General features: G+C 46.2%; 1 protein-coding gene across 1 annotated transcript in view; it reads left to right on the forward strand.

The window, feature by feature from the left end:
• Positions 1-22,547, forward strand: part of adgrv1 (adhesion G protein-coupled receptor V1) — a 981,490-nt gene that overhangs the window by 890,552 nt on the left and 68,391 nt on the right. Inside the window, exons 87-88 of the mRNA XM_072516264.1 lie at positions 19,097-19,218; positions 22,060-22,251. Coding sequence (XP_072372365.1) covers positions 19,097-19,218; positions 22,060-22,251 — 314 coding nt within the window. The remainder of the gene's footprint in view (positions 1-19,096; positions 19,219-22,059; positions 22,252-22,547) is intronic.

Genomic DNA, 22,547 nt, shown 5'->3' on the forward strand with positions numbered 1-22,547 from the left:
GTTGTCAGCATAAAATTACAAAGGGATGTTAATAGACTAGCTGAATGGGCAAAAAGTTTAGCAGATGTGAGGTTATCCATTTTGGAGCAAACAAATAAAGATCAGGGTACTTTCTACATGGTATGAAGCTAAGTTCAGTCGATGCCCAAAGAAGCCTGAGAGTTCAGGTACATAGATCTTTAAAACACCATGAATAAGTGCAGAAAGAAGGCTAATGGGATGATGGCCTTTATATCGCGAGGACTGAAGCATAAGGAAGCACAAGTTATGCTGCAGCTTTACAAAACCCTGGTTAGACCCCACTTGGAGGACTGTGAGCAGCTCTGGGCAACGCACCTTAGGATGGATATTTTGACCTTGGAGGGAGTGTAACATAGGTTTACATGAATGATACCTGGACTTCAGGGATTAAGTTATGAAGAGAGCTATACAAATTAGGCCTGTTTTCTCTAGAACGTAGAAGGTTAAGGGGTGATCTGATCGAAGTCTTCAAGATATTAACAGGAAAAGAGAGAGTAGATAAAGATAAACTGTTTCCACTGGTTGGAGATTCTAGAACTAGGGGATATAGTCTAACAATTAGGACCAGACCTTTCAGTAGAGATGTTAGGAAGCACCTACACACAAAGGGCGGTAGAGGTTTGGAACTCTCTTCATGATGGTGGCCTGCAGTAACAGCTTCAAGTAATCTTATAAGTTCACCCTGGACCATTCCCTTGGTAATTTCTATCCCAAACACTTTCAGCAAATCCTGTATGGCTCCCTCTAGCCAATGGGTTTCCCGAGGCCCAGGAAACCTAGCGGATCAAGGGTAAATTCAAAATGGTGGTTAACTCTGAGGAACACAGCCTCAATGTAATATTTAAATGACCAACCGGCCTCCTGCAAGCAGGTTGGTTGCCAACCCACCTTGCCTCTGCTGGAAGCGACTTGGGATAGGTTTACACAATTTTAAAGTTTTTACACGGCTCTTGACCCAGTCTCATCTATGTTGGGGGGACTAAAAATCCTATGTTTGCAAATTAATCTTTATTATCATTCATTTGTTTTGGAAAGGCCAGTGTTTATTGTCCAGCCTTAATTGCACATGAGAAGATGGTGATGAGTCACCTTCTTGAAACATTTCAGACCTTATGGTGAATATATTCCCACAGTCCTGTAAGGTAGAGAGTTTTTAGGATTCAGTAATGATAAGGGAATGTCAATATATCTCCAAGTCAGGTTGATATGTAAGTTGGAAACTATTTCCAGCTTTTGTAGTATTTTGCTTTTTCAATGCCTTGTCCAGTCTTCTGTATTCAATCTCACTCCTATCAGTCACAAATAAGATGTAGTTTAGAGTATTGTGTGCAGTTGTTAGCACTCTGCTGTAAAAAAAAAAGGTGATTAAATCTTAGAGGAAGTGCTGTGTAGCTTCACTGTAGGATCTTTTCAGGGATGTGAAGGCAACAGTTATGAGAAGAGACTGGTACCAGAACTATCTGCACTGAAACAGAAAAAGCCTAAAAGAAGTTTCTCTGGAATTATTTAAAATGATGAAGAGTTTGATAGGGACTGACTATTTTCTCTGGTTGGAGTCAGTAACAGGGGGTCATCAGCTTAAAAGAAATTGGAGAGAAGATTGGATAAACTACCTTTAGATATAAAGTTAATAATGTATAATTGATCATCGCAGGAAATAGTTGGGATAAGCATCACTGCATCTTGTAGCCACCTAAATTGGCCAACTCCCAATTTAAAATGGCGAACGGCAAAGGCTGATGGGAAAGTCAGCCAACAAGACAGAAACCGGCAGGTGCAGGTTTGCTGTGTATTAAAACTTGGCAAAAGGCCAGACAACATCGATACCAGCGACCATCACCATAACAATGGAGCAGCCATCTGCATACTGATGAGCAATCCCCGGGAACAATAAGTAACATTTGAGACACACAAAGCAAAGCCAGACTCCCCGGCGCCAGCAGGAGCCAACACAAAGGAGGTGAACGAGCACCTCCAGACCGCCCATCGATCAGGGAACCGCTCCAGTATTGGAGAAATCGAACCAAGCGATTGGGACAAAGTCCAATCACTTGGGACCAGGTACAGGGTCCGCCCCGAAAGGCGGGAAGCCCCTGGGGACTACAAGAGTTAAGCCCCAAGTTCAAATCGCTCTCTTCACCTCTTCGTCCTGCCCAGGTCACCCAGCAACACGAACCAACATTGACTGTGACCGGGGCAGTGACCACCGAACAAAGTAAGTCTTAATTCAACGCTCGCTACGAGATAGGCGCTCCTAGCTACCAATCTGTACCAACTTCGAACCCCGCAGACTCAGAACCCGAACGAAAGGCCATTTGTTCCCCTGACCTGGTGGGCCAGTCCGAAGTTAAGTATAGGCCTGTTAGTTGTAGAAGTAGCTTAGACGTAGAATTTGTGCATGAGTAGCGATTACTGTGTATAATAAATGTGCTTTGATTTGAATCTTACTAATCAGTGTATTGGGTTATTGATCATTACTCGGACTTGAACCTTGTGGCGGTATCATAAAGATACCTGGCGACTCGAGAGCAAAGGTAATAAAACAGAGCAATTGAACCAAGGAGAAAGTTAGCAACAATCTTTTAAAGGAAGTGTCGATAGCACTTGAAGCAGGAGAAGATACAAGGCTGCAGGAAGAGATCAGGGCAGTTGGATTAGTTTTGGACTGCTTCGGCAAAATGCTAATACAGACAAGTTGGGCCAAATGGGTTTCATCTACCCTATAAATTTCCATAGTTTTATGTATAATACAGAATCAAGTTTTTGCTTTTGTTTTGTTATATTGTTATAAATTTGAGGTTACTAAGTAGTTCTTTGATATATCTGGTTATTCAATCAATGTAAATGAGTGTAACATGTCTTATACTAATTATCACCAGTGTTGAAGTGATCATTGAACATGAGTTCAAAGTCATAACTTAAGTTATTTTTCTCAAGCATGACATGTTTTCTCAGACCACTTTACATACTTGGTCACATTTTCAGAGTGCGTTTGCCTCTGGGAGATGACTTTTGTGTTAAGCTTGAGAAAAGCATTTTTTAACATCTCAACCTTTCTGATGAAAGCCCTACAGAGGCATTCACAGATAGATTGGTGAGAAAATTGCAAATCTTTGAAAATATGGCCAAACGTTCCTTTGCATACATTTCTACAAATAGTTAATGGAGTAGGTGGCATTTGAAATTAACCACAGTATAGGTCAGCAGCAAACGCTCTAACTGAAAGAAAACAACCCACAGCATCTCGTTAGCAGCAGATTCCTTCCTGTTTGGAGATATTGGTGGTACTTTCCAATTCTTGGTTAGACATTTAAAGTTTTGCATTAATTTACTTACAGGATATGCTGAAAATAAACGCACCCCTACATGTTAACATCGTTCAGAGGGCTCTGAATCAATTTACCTGTTGTGTTATTGATACTGTGGATAGAGCAGAAATATAACTATTTCTTTTCTAGTACCCTAAAAATATGAGGTTGACGATCACCAGTGCTCACCAGCACTGACCCTGTTGAAGCTTAGGGGGATATGCCATTCCCAGTAAATTGACTGAAGGCTCATGCCGTTACAGACACCCCTCCAGCATCCACCTGCACTATGCAACTGAACACCCCAGTCCCTGCCGAGAAACTGGGTGGTTACATAAACCTCCATCCAACATATCACATGGTCAGACTAATATAACGACCTGCAGGAATACCTCCAACGAGAGTTGGCAACTTATTCCATACATCAATAATTATAAAAGTTGAGTGTCGAGCATATCTCTTACACTTATGATTTTCTCCTAAGGAAACTTGTTTGCATGAATGTTTGGCCTCCTGTTTTTATTTAATGTGTCCTTTATGGACATCTTTATGGGTGCCAGCTTCATGTATTTAATTATTCAAATTCAATGGAATTAATATCCATTGGTTTTCTTAGGGAGTTATATCTGTGTGTGTTTGAATTCATGATGGGGAGATGCCGGCGTTGGACTGGGGTGAGCACAGTAAGAAGTCTTACAACACCAGGTTAAAGTCCAACAGGTTTGTTTCAAACACTTCCTCAGGTGAATCCTGAGGAAGGAGCAGTGCTCCGAAAGCTAGTGTTTGAAAAAAACCTGTTGGACTTTAACCTGATGTTGTAAGACTTCTTACTGTTTGAATTCAATCCCCTTACAAACCCACTGATTGTGGCCATCAAGGTTCACTGATGAATCAAAAGATAAAACAAAATGGTCAGAATTATTGGATAAAGTAAAATAGCTGCTGAAGTTCATCTTCATTTTTTTTAATTGAGAGGCTGGGTGGTAGAACCATGGCTCCTACCAACCAAGAATTTTGCGATCAGGCGCAACGTGGTCAGATGTCACTTGATTAACCCTGCAGAAATGTCTCCAAGTGGTGCTGATGGTCAGTTTCTTTAAGGAAAAGAACAAAGAGGTGCTGTTTGAACCTTTTATGATTTACCGGTTCACTTTTTGACAAAAATAGATGTGAGGTTTATGTGGTATATGTAAAAGAATATCAAATCAGAAAGTCCTTGAGTTCTAATGCCAATGGTTACCCCACTATTTTTCCTGACACCAAAGTTTGCATGATCAGCAGGAGAGCACCACAGCTTTTGATTTTGCTGCTGCCTGAGGATCAGGAGTGGAGCTACCATCTATGGTGCCTTTGCCCCGGTTTCACCCATTGCATGTCATTTGCCTTGTAAGGGACAGTCACCATTTTCCTCGGCATTCTACTAGTGTCTCTAAATAGGAATTAGCAAATTTGGGGGAAAATGTTGACTCTGCTCCTTTCATCTAGGATATAATGTCCTTTAGGAAAGGCGGCACGGTAGCACAGTGGTTAGCATTGTTGCTTCACAGCGCCAGGGTCCCAGGTTCGATTCCCGGCTTGGGTCACTGTCTGTGCAGAGTCTACACGTTCCCCCCGTGTCTGCATAGGTTTCCTCCAGGTTCTCCGGTTTCCTCCCACAGTCCAAAGATGTGCTGGTTAGGTAGATTGGACTTTCTAAATTGCTCTTAATATCCAAAATGGTTAGATGGGGTTACAGGGATAGGGTGGAGGTGTGGACTTAAGTAGGGTGCTCTTTCCAAGGGCCGGTGCAGACTCAGTGGGCCAAATGGCCTCCTTCTGTACTGTAAAATTCAATGATTCTATGAAAGCTGCCATCCTTACCCTGCCTGGCTTATATGTGACTTTGGAACACAATAATGTGATTGACTCTTAACTCCATCTGAAATAGCCAAGCAAACTGCTCAATATTATTCAAGAGGAAAGCTCATTACTACCATCTCTCACCCCCCCCCAACACTCCCTCTCCTCCCCCCCTCCACCATCAAGACATGGCAGGCCAGGTTACAGGCGTGGGCCTCTCCCCTCAAGGGCGGAATTCTGTTAATGGTAGGAGGAGGTCCTTATGTGGCTATTAGCTGGCCACCCGTGCGGGCCTGAATTGGCACAGGAGGTGGGCAATTTGATACTCCCCTTTCCTTTGGTAACGTTGGAGTGGGGGTGGTGGGGGTTGAGTAGGTTCTGGGAACAACACTTCTGGGAACAACACTGCTGACATGACACCAAATTCTATGGTCATCCAGGAGTTGGGGGAGGGGGTGTAAAATATTCCACCTCTGCTTTTTTCGTGGTGGGATCAATGTTTGTGTTACAATAACACACAAAAGAAGCGTTGTACAATAGTGTGAAATATTCATCTGCTGATAAGACTATTAATTTTAAGTCCCAAGCGGACTTCCGGTGGCGTTTGCGAGCGGGTCGGACGCATCGAGAGGAGCTCCTGCCAGTGGCCACTATTTGCGGCGCTTTCAGGGGTTTCCCCGATTCTTCGCTCTCCCCCCGATTATTGTCGGCCTTTGGGGCCATCCTGGGCGTCAACCGGGCCGGTTTGAAAACCAGCAAGGAACCCCGCGCGGGTGTCGGGTGGCTGGTGCTGAGGCGTCGAGCCCAGCGCACGCGGATGTCGGAGCCGCGGGAGCAGAGCTGAACGGAGGTCGAGGCGGCAGGCCCAAAGCCAGGGCGCGATGTAGTGGAAAGGCTTTGCTGGCTTGGGTTAAGGGGTCGGAATACTTGGCAATTGCAGTGACAGATCATACTCCGCATTGGGTGAATATGGTACCGGAGAAGGGGGTAGCGCAGAGGCCGGGGTGGAAATTAGATGTGGGAGTTGTCTGGAAGGCTCTAAAGGCGGTGGTGAGGGGGGGAGGTGATTTTGTTTAAGGCCAGGGTGGAGAAAGAGGAGCGGTTGGAGCGGCAGAGGGTAACAGATGAGATGTTGGAGGTAGATAGGAGTTATGCAAATATGGGGACCCAGTGAAGTTGGAAAAGAGGAAGGAACTACAGGCGAGCTTCGACCGACTGTCCACCAGGAAGGCGGTACGGCAACTGAGACGAGCAAGGGGTGCAGTTTACGAACATGGAGATAAGGCGGGGCTGTTGGCAGGTCAGCTCCGGAGGGAAGCAGCGGCAAGGGAAATTGCTCAACTGAAGGATAGGGCAGGGAAGTTGGTGGTGGCTCCGGATCTGATTAACAAAGTCTTTGAGGAATTTTGTGAGAGGTTGTACAGGTCAGAGCCACCTGTGGGAGATAGGGAGATGCAGGAATTTCTAGATGGGTTGGAGTATCCAAGGTTAGGGGAAGGGGACAGGGCTACATTAGAAGGAGTGATAGTGGAGCAGGTGATAAACGATGCGATTGGGAGAATGCAGTCGGGGAAGGTGGCAGGGCCGGATGGGTTTCCAGTGGAATATTATAAAAAATTCAAGGATAAGCTGGCACCCCTGATGGTGGGGATGTTTGAAGAGGCAATAGGGAAGGGGGTGTTGCCACAAACCTTGGGGCAGGCATCGATTTCCCTGTGCTAAAAAAAGATAAGGATCCAAAGGAGTGTGGGTCATATAGGCCCATATCACTTTTAAATGTGTACGCAAAAGTATTGGCTAATGTACTGGTGGGTAGGCTGGAGGTGTGCCTCCCGAAGGTGATAGTTGAAGATCAGACAGGGTTCCTGAGAGGGAGGCAGCTCTTTTCAAAGGTTAGAAGGTATTGAGCGTCGTTATGGGACCGGCGGAGGGGAAGGAAACAGAGGTGGTTGTGGCATTGGACGCTGAGAAGGTGTTTGACCGGGTAGAATGGGGGTACTTGATGGCAGTTCTGGAGCGGTTTGGGTTGGACCAAGATTTGTGAACTGGGTAAAGCTACTATATAAGGAGCTGAGGGCGAGTGTCCGCACAAACATCAGTTTGAGATACTTTTCTCTCCACCGTGGGACTAGGCAGGGATCTCCTATGTCCCCCCAGCTGTTTGCACTTGCGATTGAGCTGTTGGCCATCGCATTAAGAAGTTCAGGGGTATGGAAAGTCCGGGGGGGAGGGGGGGATAGAGAATAGGGTGTCCTTATATGCTGATGACTTTCTGTTATACATGTCGGAATCGAGTGTGTCGATAGGGGAAATATTGGATCTGCTTCGAGTGTTTAGTGCAATAGCATTGACTGCAATACTATTGAGTGCAATAGTAATAGGGGACTCTATAGTCAGGGGCACAGATAGGCGCTTCTGTGGACGTGAAAGAGACTCCAGGATGGTATGTTGCCTCCCTGGTGCCAGGGTCCAGGATGTCTCCGAACGGGTAGAGGGCATCCTGAAGGGGGAGGGCAAACAGGCAGAGGTCGTCGTACATATTGGTACTAACAACATAGGCAGGAAGGGGCATGAGGTCCTGCAGCAGGAGTTCAGGGAGCTAGGCAGAAAGTTAAAAGACAGGACCTCTAGGGTTGTAATCTTGGGATTACACCCTGTGCCACGTGCCAGTGAGGCTAGAAATAGGAAGATAGAGCAGCTAAACACGTGGCTAAACAGCTGGTGTAGGAGGGAGGGTTTCCGTTATCTGGACGACTGGGAGCTCTTCCGGGGCAGGTGTGACCTATATAAGAAGGACGGGTTGCATCTAAACTAGAGAGGCATAAATATCCTGGCCGCGAGGTTTGCTAGTGTCACACGGGAGGGTTTAAACTAGAATGGCAGGGGGGTGGGCAAGGGAGCAATAGGTCAGAAGGTGAGAGCATTGAGGGAGAACTAGGGAATAGGGACAGTGGGGCTCTGAGGCAGAGCAGACAGGGAGACGTTGCTGAACACAGCGGGTCTGGTGGCCTGAAGTGCATATGTTTTAATGCAAGAAGTATTACGGGTAGGGCAGATGAACTTAGAGCTTGGATTAGTACTTGGAACTATGATGTTGTTGCCATTACAGAGACCTGGTTGAGGGAAGGGCAGGATTGGCAGCTAAACGTTCCAGGATTGAGATGTTTCAGGCGGGATAGAGGGGGATGTAAAAGGGGTGGCGGAGTTGCGCTGCTGGTTAGGGAGAATATCACAGCTGTACTGCGGGAGGACACCTCAGAGGGCAGTGAGGCTATATGGGTAGAGATCAGGAATAAGAAGGGTGCAGTCACAATGTTGGGGGTTTACTACAGGCCTCCCAACAGCCAGCGGGAGATAGAGGAGCAGATAGGTAGACAGATTTTGGAAAAGAGTAAAAACAACAGGGTTGTGGTGATGGGAGACTTCAACTTCCCCAATATTGACTGGGACTCACTTAGTGCCAGGGGCTTAGACGGGGCGGAGTTTGTAAGGAGCATCCAGGAGGGCTTCTTAAAACAATATGTGGACAGTCCAACTAGGGAAGGGGCGGTACTGGACCTGGTATTTGGGAATGAGCCCGGCCAGGTGGTAGATGTTTCAGTAGGGGAGCATTTCGGCAACAGTGACCACAATTCAATAAGCTTTAAAGTGCTGATGGACAAGGATAAGAGTGGTCCTAGGATGAATGTGCTAAATTGGGGGAAGGCTAATTAAAACAATATTAGGCGGGAACTGAAGAACATAGATTGGGGGCGGATGTTTGAGGGCAAATCAACATCTGACTGTGGGAGCCTTTCAAGTGTCAGTTGAAAGGATTTCAGGACCGGCATGTTCCTATCAGGAAGAAGGATAAATACGGCAATTTTCAATCTTGGATAACGAGAGATATTGTAGGCCTCGTCAAAAAGAAAAAGGAGGCATTTGTCAGGGCTAAAAGGCTGGGAACAGACGAAGCCTGTGTGGAATATAAGGAAAGTAGGAAGGAACTTAAGCAAGGAGTCAGGAGGGTTAGAAGGGGTCACGAAAAGTCATTGGCAAATAGGGTTAAGGAAAATACCAAGGCTTTTTACACGTACATAAAAAGCAAGAGGGTAGCCAGGGAAAGGGTTGGCCCACTGAAGGATAGGCAAGGGAATCTATGTGTGGAGCCAGAGGAAATGGGCGAGGTACTAAATGAACACTTTGCATCAGTATTCACCAAAGAGAAGAAATTGGTAGATGTTGAGTCTGGAGAAGGGTGTGTAGATAGCCTGGGTCACATTGAGATCCAAAAAGACGAGGTGTTGGGTGTCTTAAAAAATATTAAGGTAGATAAGTCCCCAGGGCCTGATGGGATCTACCCCAGAATACTGAAGGAGGCTGGAGAGGAAATTGCTGAGGCCTTGACAGAAATCTTTGGATCCTCACTGTCTTCAGGTGATGTCCCGGAGGACTGGAGAATAGCCAATGTTGTTCCTCTGTTTAAGAAGGGTAGCAAGGATAATCCAGGGAACTACAGGCCGGTGAGCCTTACTTCAGTGGTAGGGAAATTACTGGAGAGAATTCTTCGAGACAGGATCTACTCCCATTTGGAAGCAAATGGACGTATTAGTGAGAGGCAGCATGGTTTTGTGAAGGGGAGGTCGTGTCTCACTAACTTGATAGAGTTTTTTGAGGAAGTCACTAAGGTGATTGATGCAGGTAGGGCAGTGGATGTTGTCTATATGGACTTCAGTAAGGCCTTTGACAAGGTCCCTCATAGTAGACTAGTACAAAAGGTGAAGTCACACGGGATCAGGGGTGAGCTGGCAAGGTGGATACAGAACTGGCTAGGTCATAGAAGGCAGAGAGTAGCAATGGAAGGATGCTTTTCTAATTGGAGGGCTGTGACTAGTGGTGTTCCACAGGGATCAGTGCTGGGACCTTTGCTGTTTGTAGTATATATAAATGATTTGGAGGAAAATATAACTGGTCTGATTAGTAAGTTTGCAGGCGACACAAAGGTTGGTGGAATTGCGGATAACGATGAGGACTGTCAGAGGATACAGCAGGATTTAGATTGTTTGGAGACTTGGGTGGAGAGATGGCAGATGGAGTTTAATCCGGACAAATGTGAGGTAATGCATTTTGGAAGGTCTAATGCAGGTAGGGAATATACAGTGAATGGTAGAACCCTCAAGAGTATTGAAAGTCAAAGAGATCTAGGAGACAGGTCCACAGGTCACTGAAAGGGGCAACACAGGTGGAGAAGGTAGTCAAGAAGGCATTCGGCATGCTTGCCTTCATTGGCCGGGGCATTGAGTATAAGAATTGGCAAGTCATGTTGCAGCTGTATAGAACCTTAGTTAGGCCACACTTGGAGTATAGTGTTAAATTCTGGTCGCCACACTACCAGAAGGATGTGGAGGCTTTAGAGAGGGTGTAGACGAGATTTACCAGAATGTTGCCTGGTATGGAGGGCATTAGCTATGAGGAGCGGTTGAATAAACTCGGTTTGTTCTCACTGGAACGAAGGAGGTTGAGGGGCGACCTGATAGAGGTCTACAAAATTATGAGGGGCATAGACAGAGTGGATTGTCAGAAGCTTTTCCCCGGGGTAGAGGGATCAATTACTAGGGGGCATAGGTTTAAGGTGAGAGGGGCAAGGTTTAGAGTAGATGTATGAGGCAAGTTTTTTACGCAGAGGGTAGTGGGTGCCTGGAACCCGCTACCGGAGGAGGTGGTGGAAGCAGGGACGATAGTGACATTTAAGGGGCATCTTGACAAATACATGAATAGGATGGGAATAGAGGGATACGGACCCAGGAAGTGGAGAAGATTGTAGTTTAGTCGGGCAGCATGGTCGGCACGGGCTTGGAGGGCCGAAGGGCCTGTTCCTGTGCTGTACATTTCTTTGTTCTTTGTTTGTTTGGGTCTTTCTCGAGGTACAAACTAAATCTAGACAAGAGTGAGTATTTTGTGGTGTCTCGGCCGGGGGGGGGGGGGGGGGGGGCGGGTGGGGGGGGGGGGGGGTGGTGGGCTGCCATTCTGTACAGCAGGCGGTTAAATGAGCACGTTGCCGCAATTTCTGTTTATTTTTCAATGTCTGCCGATTTTCCTGCCAAAGGCTTTTTTCAGAGAGATTGAGGGAAGGATAACTTTGTTCATATGGCGAGGGAAGGTGGCCAAAGTTAGAAAGATGTTTCTACAGAGGGGAAGGCAGGCAGGGGGTTTGAGTCTTCCGAACCTGATGTATTACTACTGGGCGGTGAATGTGGAGAATGTGCGGAGCTGGGTCAGAGGGGTTGATTCCCAGTGGGTCAGAATGGAGGAGAGTTTGTGCAGGGGGTCGGGATTGAAAGCACTAGCAACTGCGCCGCTCCCGATGGCCCCGAGGAAATACTCAGGGAGTCCGGTAATAATAGCTTCATTGAGAATTTGGAGGCAGTTTCGCCAACACTTCAATGGATTTTGATTTGCTGTTGAATGGGTAACAGAAGTCTTTAAAAGGTATGAAGGCAAGGTGGCTCGTTATGTCCAGAGGATGGCCTGCCTGCTGCCTACCCACCATCTCCTGTCCCACCGCAATTATATCGGCAGCGGTGGTGGTGTCGGGCAGCTCGCTTGCCAGTAGGCCAAGGAGGCCTTTAAGTGAGAAAATAATCTTCGCTTAAGGGTCTCATTCCACCACTGCCAGGACTTAACCACTGGTGGAAGAGCCTCAGGCCAAGAGTACAGCCTAACCGCTTTCTCCGTGCGAACTGGATGTGAACAGGGAGGTCTCATCTTAAATCCTTCCTGGACCCATGAGAGGCTCCCCCCACACTCCAAAGAGTTAACCCTTCCCAGGTTTTCCTCCCCACCGTGGCCTCTCAAAACCCACCTCGCTGCCCCCACCCCTTCACCGGGATCTGCCATCTTGGTATCTGGCGAAATCCACCCGAGTACTGATCCAACCCTGCATGCCTTTCCCAAAGTTCTGGAGGCCTCTCGTTGGCCAGCAGATACCTGAAGCAGGACATCCTGACCCAGAACGGCAGAAATCCTGTCTAATTAATGGCCAATTGATTGCTAAGTGACTGCAGAGCAGCCAGTATTCCCCTTTTTTAAATAATCTTTCTTAGTGTCACAAGTAGGCTTACATTAACACTGCAATGAAGTTACTGTGGTTTAACACAGTGGCTAAACAGCTGGCTTGTAATGCAGAACAAGGCAGCAGCACGGTTCAATTCCCATACCGGCCTCACCGAACAGGCGCCGGAATGCGGCGACTAGGGGCTTTTCACAGTAACTTCATTGAAGCCTACTTGTGACAACGGACAATTATTATTATTATTAAAAGCCCCTAGTCGCCACACTACGGGGCCTGTTCGGGTACACAGAGGGAGAATTCAGAATGTCAAATCACCGAACAAGCATGTCTTTCGGGACTTGTGGGAAGAAACCGGGCACCCGGAGGAAACCTACGCAGACACGGGAAGAACGTGCAGACTCCGCACAGACAGTTACCCAAGCCGGGAATTGAACCCGGCACCCTGGCACTGTGAAGCAACAGTGCTAACCACTGTGCTACCGTGCCGTCAGTCAGCAGGTTCCCTTCTCACCCCCAATATTTTAGCCTGATGGGGCAGTTAATCTGAGGCGTCAGGTAATTCAACTCATAGAAGTTACAACAATCCTTGCCTCCAGGTAAGCACATAGTCCTGCTCACATTTCCCCTTCTTTAACCAAACATCACATTTTCCCATAAATGGTGCTTTTTATAACTTTCCCTTCCTCTCTATAACTGACAACCTAGCAGAGTAAAAATAAACCTGCAGCCTATTCTTCACTTTATGCATTAGTATTTCCAACTTGCTGTATCATTGAGCATCATTCTGGGTCAAGGTTCAAAGATACTGCTGGAAGGGTAAAGTACATTACCGAGCTTGTGCTTAAACTAGAAAGGAACAGGTCAAATTGATCAGCTGCACTTAGTTATACCAGATTGCACATACATATTATCCTCCAGTGCCATATTACTGACGGCATTAGATCAGTACAGGATAAGGATGACTTCATTCTAAAATATTAATATTTTTTCAAGTATTACTGATAGGTTTATAAAACATTCCAAATCTAAAACTTCTTGTAATGCAATATGTTTTCAGTGAATGGACTTTACTTTATCAAATAATATTATCAAAATGAACGTTTTTGTTCTATAAACTTTAATCTTTCCCATTTGTAGTCTTCGATTTCCTTCCCTTCCCGTAGCTAACCGGACAAAACCTCCTCCATGGCAGGTTTGTCTAACCTTTTTGTGCGAGGGGCCACATTTCAATTTGTTTCTCACTAGAGGGGCCGATGAGAAAATTTCAAAAAGATAAGGTTTGGCACAACATTAAATCTAAATTCCAATAAGATGCTGAGGAATAAAGAAAAGAAGCAACTTGCAGGGCAAAAATAAAGCAATGATAAAGCAATAAGGTGATCATTTAAAACTGAGTAATTGACAAAGGTGACCGTAAGCGTGAGATGCTCAAGTTGTGTTTTTCCAGCTCACTCTCAGTCTCCGGTTATTTATTCAATCACACTCACCCACTGTGTGAATTTGTGTGTGGCAGTGAGGGTAAGTCTGAACTTTGAGACTGGAAATGAGCCAGTCATTGAAGGTTGACATGCAGGTAGAGCAAGCGGTGAGGAAAGCTAATGGCATGCTCGCCTTCATAGCGAGAGGATTTGAGTATAAGAGTAGGGATATCTTGCTGCAGTTAAACAGAGCCTTGGTGAATCCCACTGTCATGATATTCAAGTGAACATCACAGCACATACACACATACATAGTGATGGACAGATCAACGGCCCAATTAGGACACACAACACGACAGACAAGAGCATACACAGTACAAAACAAGGAACAAGACACTTCCTGGGCAGTCCAGCAGGAGACGGCTCAGGGCAAGGACCTCCAAGCCAGACACTCAGACAGTCACCATGTGCTGAGTACCAAGTTTGTTATATAAATAGTTAAAAGAAATAAAACTGCGTTGTACCAATCGCAACCGTGTTGGTTCGTCTGTGTCTCAGAGTACCCAACACTTCATGGTACCAGAAGTGAATTAAAACCTACCCACAAATCTGCCATCCTGCGCCATGGACACCGCCAACACACCGCAGCCGTTGCAAGTCGTTGGGAACCTTGGCGTAAATTGGACGCTGTTCAAACAGCGCTTCAAACTCTTTTTGGAAGCCAACGAAAAACAGAGCGCCTCGGACAAAAGAAAGATGGCCATCCTCCTCACCACCGCAGGTCAGCACGCCATCCATGTCTACAACTCCCTGGTGTTCGCGGAAGGCGAGGACAAATCTAAATACGACACGGTCCTCCTCAAGCTCGACCAACACTTCAACGTTGAGTTCAACAAGAGCTTTGAGAGGTATGTCTTCCAGCAGCGCCTGCAAGGTAAGGATGAGCTCTTTCAGTCATTCCCGACGCATCTCCGCATACTCGCGCAGTCCTGCAGTTACGACACCACCTCAGAGTCCATGATCCGGGACCAGATCATTTTTGGGGTTGCCTCGGGCAGCCTACGCCAGCAGCTTTTAAAAATAAAAGGCCTAACCTTAGCATCTGCAGTTGAAGCCTGTGTCCTGCACGAGGACGCGACTAGCCGCTATGCCCAATTTCAGGTGACTGAATCGGCGCGGAGGGGGTCCTACGGGACCGGATCAGCGAGCCAGGTGCCCCACGAGGCCGAACGGGTCCAGGCGATCGAGTTTCTCCCGGCCCCCGGCCCGGATGAGGGCAGCCGTTTCGCGTGCTTTTCGAGGCCCCCCGCGCTTGTGCGCGCCAAAACCTACGGCAACACTGAGGGACGTGATGCGCAGGCGCGCTCGATGCAAGACCGAACTGCGCATGCGCAGTGGCGCAATGAATGCCATGACGTCATGACGTGCGGCAACTGTGGAGCTGCACATTTAAAAGGGCAATGTCCCGCAAAAACCCGACAATGCCTACACTGTGGCAAGGTGGGCCACACGCTGCTTACTGTCGAGCAGCTCAACCTGTCGATCTTCCACATCTCCGACAACCTCGCAGGAACGTGCGGACCATTCAGCCTCCACATTACGACATCCAGACCGATGACACAGATGAACGAGACGCCTTCCGGGTTGCGGTCATTGATGGGAACCGAGTCAACACAATCAATCCGGGTGATGAATGGTGTGCCACCCTGACGGTCAACCCGAATTCGTCGCCCACCTACTAGACTGGACTTATGAGACTGTTTACACGTTGAACTCATGCAACCACTGTTTTAACATGCTTATGTTCTTATCGTTACAGGAATTTGTTTTATCGTTCCACATTTCCACGTTCTTTGTTATGGTACAACCTCGTTATTATGTCACACCCGACATCGCCCCTTGTATATAGTTAAGCCCCATGTACATGCTGTAAATATTACACACACACACATTTAGCTGCACTCAATACACATCTCTATTTATAACCACGTAGGCACATAATATTGTAAAAAAGGGGGGATGTCATGATATTCAAGTGAACATCACAGCACATACACACATACATAGTGATGGACAGATCAACGGACCAATTAGCACACACAACACGACAGCCAATCACAGACAAGAGCATACACAGTGCAAAACAAGGAACACGACACTTCCTGGGCAGTCCAGCAGGAGACGGCTCAGGGCAAGGACCTCCAAGCCAGACACTCAGACAGTCACCATGTGCTGAGTACCAAGTTTGTTATATAAATAGTTAAAAGGAATAAAACTGCGTTGTACCAATCGCAACCGTGTTGGTTCATCTGTGTCTCAGAGTACCCAACACTTCACACACCTTGAGTATTGTGTGCAGTTTTGGTCTTCTAGTTTGAGGAAGGACATTCTTGCTATTGAGGGTCCAGTGAAGGTTCACCAGACTAATTCCCCTGATGACAGGCCTGACATATGAAGAAAGACTGGATCAACTGGGCTTGTACTCACTGGAGTTTAGAAGAAATAGAGCGGATCTTATAGAAACATATAAAATCCTGATGGACTGGACAGGCTAGATACAGGAGGAATGTTCCCAATGTTGGTGACGTCCAGAACTTGGGATCACAGCCTAAGAATAAGGGGTAAGCCATTCAGGACTGACAAGAACTTATTTTCTCAGAGAGTTGTGAACTTGTGGAATTCTCTGTCACAGAAAGCTGTCGGGGCCAGTTCATTGGATATATTCAAGAGAGATTTGGACATGGCCCTTGCGGCTAAAGGGATCAAGGGGTATGGAGAGAAAGTGGGAGTGGGATACTGAATTTGCATGATCAGCCATGATCATATTGAATGGTGGTGCAGCCTTGAAGGGCTGAATGGCCTACTCCTGCACCTACTTTCTATGTTTCTAATAATATGATCTCCGAGACCTTTCGGATACATCGGGGAACGAGGCAAGGATATCCGCTGTCTCCTCTGCTGTTTGTAATGGCAATTGTGCTGCTGGCCGTGGCATTGAGGGCCTCAAAGGAATGGAATGGGATAGTTGGGGGGGGGGGGGGGGGGGGGGGGGGGGTGGTGGAACATGGGGTATCGTTATATGCTGACAATTTGCTGTTATACGAAAGGGATCTGGAGACATCTATTGGGAACACCATTGGGAGATTTTGCAGCAATTTTGGGCTTTCTCTGGCGATGAGCAGAATATAGAGGAAAGTGTATGTTTTGTGATAGGAGTACTGGAAGGGGGAACTAGACCGAGGGGTTTCCATTTTCGATTGGCAGGGATCAGCTTGGATATTTGGCGGGAGAGTGGGTACAGTTACAGAGCTGAATCATACGAGCTGGGTGGGGAGCGTCAAGGCAGACCTACAGAGGTGCAACAGCCTCCCCCTATCACTTAGGGTCGAGTTCATTCGGTTAGAATGAATATACTGCCTAGATTCCTATTTCTATACCAGTGACTTCCAGTGTTTCTGCCCAAATCATTTTTTTCAAGAGGTAGACTGGCTTGTTATGGGATTTATTAGGGTGGGCATGTCCCAAGGATTCGATGGTGGGTGCTTGAGAGGGAGAAACAGGCAGAGAGCCTCAAGCTGCCAAATCTGTTGTATTTCTATTGGGCACCTAACACGGAGAAGGTGTTGGGGTGGTGCGGGAACATAGGGGCCCTCTGGATAAGGATGGAATCAGTGTCAATTAGGGAGACGAGCTTGGGAGCATTGGTAATGGCGCCACTCTCGGTGTCACCAATGAAATACTCAACAAATCCTGTGGTGGTGGCCATGCTCGATATTTGGAGGCAGCTCCGCCAACCTTTTAAATTGGGGGCAACATTGAGACTGGCTCCTATCTGTGCCAATCACTTATTCGAACCGGTACGGTTGGATGCCACATTTAGTGCTTGGAAGGAGAGAGGTTTGCAGACGGTGGGAGATCTATTTTTGGATTGGCAGTTCACTCGCTTGGAGGAGAAAAATATGGGATTTCGGACGCAGACGGATTTAGGTACCTTCATGTGCAGAGCTGGGTTAAACAGTTCTTTCCAGCCTTTCCGGTGGTTCAGCCGTCCATCTTGGAACGGATTTTATCCTGCGCATGATCGGTAGGACGTCTCGGATGTACCAGCGTATAGCGGGAGAGGAGTTGGATTCAGTTGTGGAGTCAAAGGCGAAATGGATGGAGGAGTTGGGGCTGATACTGGAGGAGGGGGTGTGGCGTGAGGCTTTGAAGAAAGTGAATACACATTCGTCTTGCACGAGGCTGAGCCTCATTCAGCTAAAGGTAGTTATTCGAGCTCACCTCACTAAAGTGAGAATGAGATGCATTTTTGAAGGGACAGAAGATAGGTGTGAGGGTTGTTCAAGAGGGCCCGCACATCACACGCATATGTTCTGATTGTGCCCCAGGTTGGAGAGTTTTGAGGTCCTCTTTTGACACCATGTCGGCGATCCTGAATATGGCGCTATTTGGGGTCTCTGAAGTGCTAGAACTGGAGATAGGAGCCGAAGCCCAGGCTGATGTCCTGGCCTTTGCTTCATTGGTGGCTTGGAGGGGTATCTTATTGGGCTGGAGGATGGCGGCACCGCCGAAGGCTCTGGTGTGGCAAGGTGATTTGATGGAGTTTGTGTGCCTCGAGAAAGTCAAATATAGTTTGAGAGGGTTGAGGGAGGGGTTTTACCGAAGATGATGACCGCTCATAGTGTATTTCAAATAATTGATCACTGCTAGAGTTTAAGGGGGATGGCGGGGGAGCGCTTACTTGTTTACAGGGAGTTGCTCGGGTGGGGCGGAGGAGAGGGATGGAGGTGAGTGTCTTTTTAAAAAGTGTTTGTTGATGGAATCTTTGAATGTTTGTCATGGTTCATGTCTTTTATATTCTTGTATGAAATGTAAAAATTTAATAAAATAATTTCCAAAAGAATTGAAATCTTGAACAGGAAACACAGGGGTTAGCCCCCCCCCCCCAACAAGGATCTCTCTCCGCCACCCCTGGACCTTTCCTCACAGAGCTGCCATAGTACTGCCGGCCATGAGCCTCTCCCACCAGGAGCTGTACTCACTTGTGCTCCTCCGATGGGCTCTGCTCACCACGTGCACATCGAGGGGTCCTTTTATGATTCACGTTGGTGTGCCTTCACGCCGACTTGAATTGACAAACTCACGTTGGGGGTTTCCATCAGGCGTAAAGACTGGATAATGATATTTGAATTGATGCAAATGGGGATCTCAAATTTTTAAAGTCGGGATTCCCGTTACATTATTGGTGGGCATGGAGGCATTCGCAACAGGAAATCTCGCCGGTATAAATGCCATTTATGGTCTCCCATATTTTCCTCCCCCTCTGCCATTCCTGCTCAAGGAAACAGTGTTGCACGTATTGGTAATTACAGTGTGGAGGACAACAGGCACTGCAACATTTTCTATCTATTCCATCTATTAAGATATGTCATCTCACCCTTTCCCTCCTTTATCCACAGAGGTTCCCCTTGTGCTATACCTTTTCGCTTTGATATCACTGACATGGCTGTGGGGAGGCCTGCATATGGCGTATAGACACTTCTGGATGTTAATTCTGTTTGTTATTTTTAATATCCTACAGGTAAGTGTGTGCACATATTTGAACTCATTACCATCAGGCACAAGGAGAATAAAGTATGAAAAACCATTCAACTGATGTGATTCTTAATATACAATTACCTTACAAACAGAAAATCTTTTTCGTTAAGCTGCTTCTTAACTGCTTCAGCCAAGCATTGTATGGCTCTGAAGGTCTGGTAGCAACTTCCCCACATTAGATCTCCTACAATATCCCAGAGGAATTGAGTCTGATATTGTGCTGTGCAACTCTGGATCGGTTCAGTTCAAATATAAATACACTTCATTACTGTTTTGTATTCATTAGGATTTTTAAAAACAATTGTAATCCAATTGACAAAATTTGAAAAAAAAACGGAAAGTTCGGCTTCATTCTGTTTTCAAGATTTTCTGGTAACTTTCCAAGCCCCCTACGATCACTGGTTTTAGCTGTGGACTTCACTGATTACAGTCGGTTAAATGAGAGCACACAGAAGCTCTGCAAAATGAAGGATACCATCTCTAGTGAGGATCCTCCAAATATCATGATGCCCTATGAGATCAGCAATAAATGGGACTGATGGTCAAGGACAGAAATGCAACCAGCCTCTGCCAGTTTCCGAGGCAGACTTCATGCAGTATCTATCTAACTAGATTCAAAGCACAAATTCTAATTTAAAAAGTAATGATCTTCTGCATCGATTAATGTGAATAACATTTTTGAATATTCTAATATTATTTAATGAAAACAAAATGCACTCTTCAGACATTTACAATGATGATTCTGAATTTGATAGACATGTAAAATGAATAATGCCATCCATGCTTGTTTAGGCTGCAGTGATGTATGTTGGTGAGAAAAGATGATCTTGGCACTGTGGTATTTTGTTTTGACTAGAAGCTTCCTTATATGGTTTAAGGCCTTGTGGGAATTTAGGACATTGGGCATAAACAACTACAGAAAGGCAATTGTTTCTGTAAAGCTGTTGTATCTTATTTTTCAACAACTATTGGCAAATTTTAAAAAAGCCTGAAAGGCTGTTTACTGAATGTGAGATGGTTTCCTCTCACAAATAATTAACGTTGACAATGCACAGAAAAGAAATAGATCTTTTATTTTTCCCTACAGCAGTACCTCAATATATCTTAAACAAACTTAAAATGGAAATGGAATATAATTTTCTAAACCAGATATATAGCGTATATACCCTCAAACTGCTTTTTTTGTCAAAACATGTAAAATTATCATTTATCCAGCAGAAAAAGATTAAGTTACTATGCATTGACAACGCATTGTTACCCCTCTTGCTCAAACACAAAACGTAATTCTCCAGTCATGCCCGTGGTGGGTATAGTGGCAGGGGGAGGGGAGAATCTTGCAGGAGCCACGAAGTCGGAAACCCACTGGCATAAAATCATGTTGCAGTTCCCCCAAAGGTGGGTCGCTCTTCCCACTGGCTGGTGGAATGAACGGCATTTGCATTCATTTACATTTCATGAATGCTCATTAAAACAGCTGCCCGCTGGCTTCCCATTAGGCCTTCCAATCTTGCCTCACGCCAGCGGGAAATTACATTGGTCTAAAACCTGATTGAGAAAGAGTGGTGTGCATAAGGTCACTCAATTTGCAATACACTTTGAGGTGCGGGCAACAAAGCCTTTTTGCCATACTGCTGCACTGCTCCTGATGTGCTGTACTCCACTCTGCAGGCCCAGACCTGTTCCTGCTCCATCTCCATGCAAAGCCGGTCTCCATGGACAGCACAATGCTGTTGGGCCCATGAGCCCTCATGTGCCAATGAGTCAGGTCAGTACAGCACCTGGGTTGGTGAGTACAGGGTCTCCTTTCCCCTGGTGACACACACTAGTGTCTATCTGGACAGCAATGTGCTGCAGGTTTCATACAGCCACCACAACAAAGGTCTGATGTTTGGCTGGGAGTGGAGTGCAAGATGAGGCCGGTGGGAGGGGGTTGGTGGGCTGACCTGATGAAGACAAGAAGGGCAAAGTGGAAGGAAGGATATGCAAGGGTTGGAGGAGAAAGGAGATGGCAGGCAGATGGGCGAGGAGATGGATGAAGAAGATGAACAATGAAAGGTATAAAGAAAACCATGGGAGTGGGATGGGGGGGAGGGGGGGGTGGGGGAAGCTGGACCCGACAGGGTTGCATAAAAAGCTCACTAACAAGGGGATCAAAACATTGTTTACTAAAAGGGGACGCACAAAGACTCCAGATGCAGTGGGTAGATGTCCAAGTGGGGCCTGAACATCCTGCAGCTCAGGGGGGGAGGGGCTCATTGAGGAGCAGATTTCTTCTTGAGGCTGCGAGCATTTTCCGTCTGGGTTGCTGACATCCTGAACAGTCTGGTGAAGACGGTGGGCTGGAGGGCATGCTTTGAGTGTGCTGGACAGCGGACAGACAAATCAGTTGCCAGTGCACCAGGTGTTTCGGAGGGGAAGTCATCTGTACATAATTAATGAGGTCTCAAGCGCAGAATCTGCGCAGGATCCTGCCATTTTGGCCAGTGGGAAAGGAGCTGCCCACCACCGCACAAAGTCTCAAAAACGGACAATTTGCCCATATTGTTAAGGCCATAAGGGAAAATGATCAGAAATAACAGAAAATTGAACCAAGGTGCCAAGTTAGTAATGTTAGATGGTGATGCTCACCTCAAATCAAAATTTACAAAAAAGGAACAAGGTAGTAAAAATTATATAGTCCAAAATCTACATACCAGAAACCAGGTTACATGCCAGGACCAAATCCCTTTTTGTTTAATTTGAAATTATGTTTTTAAGCTTTTACCTAATATATTTTTTACCACCTTGATAGACTGTTTGTAATATTTTTGGTTGTGTTTTTTAGGGCCTGTATGTTTTTGTGGTATATTTTATCTTGCACAACCAACTCTGCTGGCCAGTTAAAGCAAGCTACAGTGTGGAAATCAATGGTCATCCAAGTCCAGGGTCAGCTTATCTCACACCAGGTAGCGGTGCACCATCAGTGGGAGGAGAGATCAGCAAGTCCACTCAAAACTTGATCACTGCAATGGAGGAGGTAACGTTTACCAGAGCTTTACTTTCATACAAACCTGATTGTGAGGTTGCTTCAGAATGCTAGATTCATGTTTATTTTGATGTGTATATGGGTATTCTTGTTGATACATTTTATGTAGTTAATAAAATCCCCTTAACAAAATAAATGAGAAATGTCTTGGATATACACATCTGATCCTCCTGATGTGATGTTAAAACGTTCTACTCTAGTACAACTATATATGTAACATTTTAGGAATATTCTGCTCCAGATGCACCTTGGAGAACTTTGAATGCTGAAAAATTATTCAAGATGGC

The sequence above is a fragment of the Scyliorhinus torazame genome, chromosome 9 (assembly GCF_047496885.1).
Source record: "Scyliorhinus torazame isolate Kashiwa2021f chromosome 9, sScyTor2.1, whole genome shotgun sequence".
Taxonomy (NCBI): Eukaryota; Metazoa; Chordata; class Chondrichthyes; order Carcharhiniformes; family Scyliorhinidae; genus Scyliorhinus; species Scyliorhinus torazame.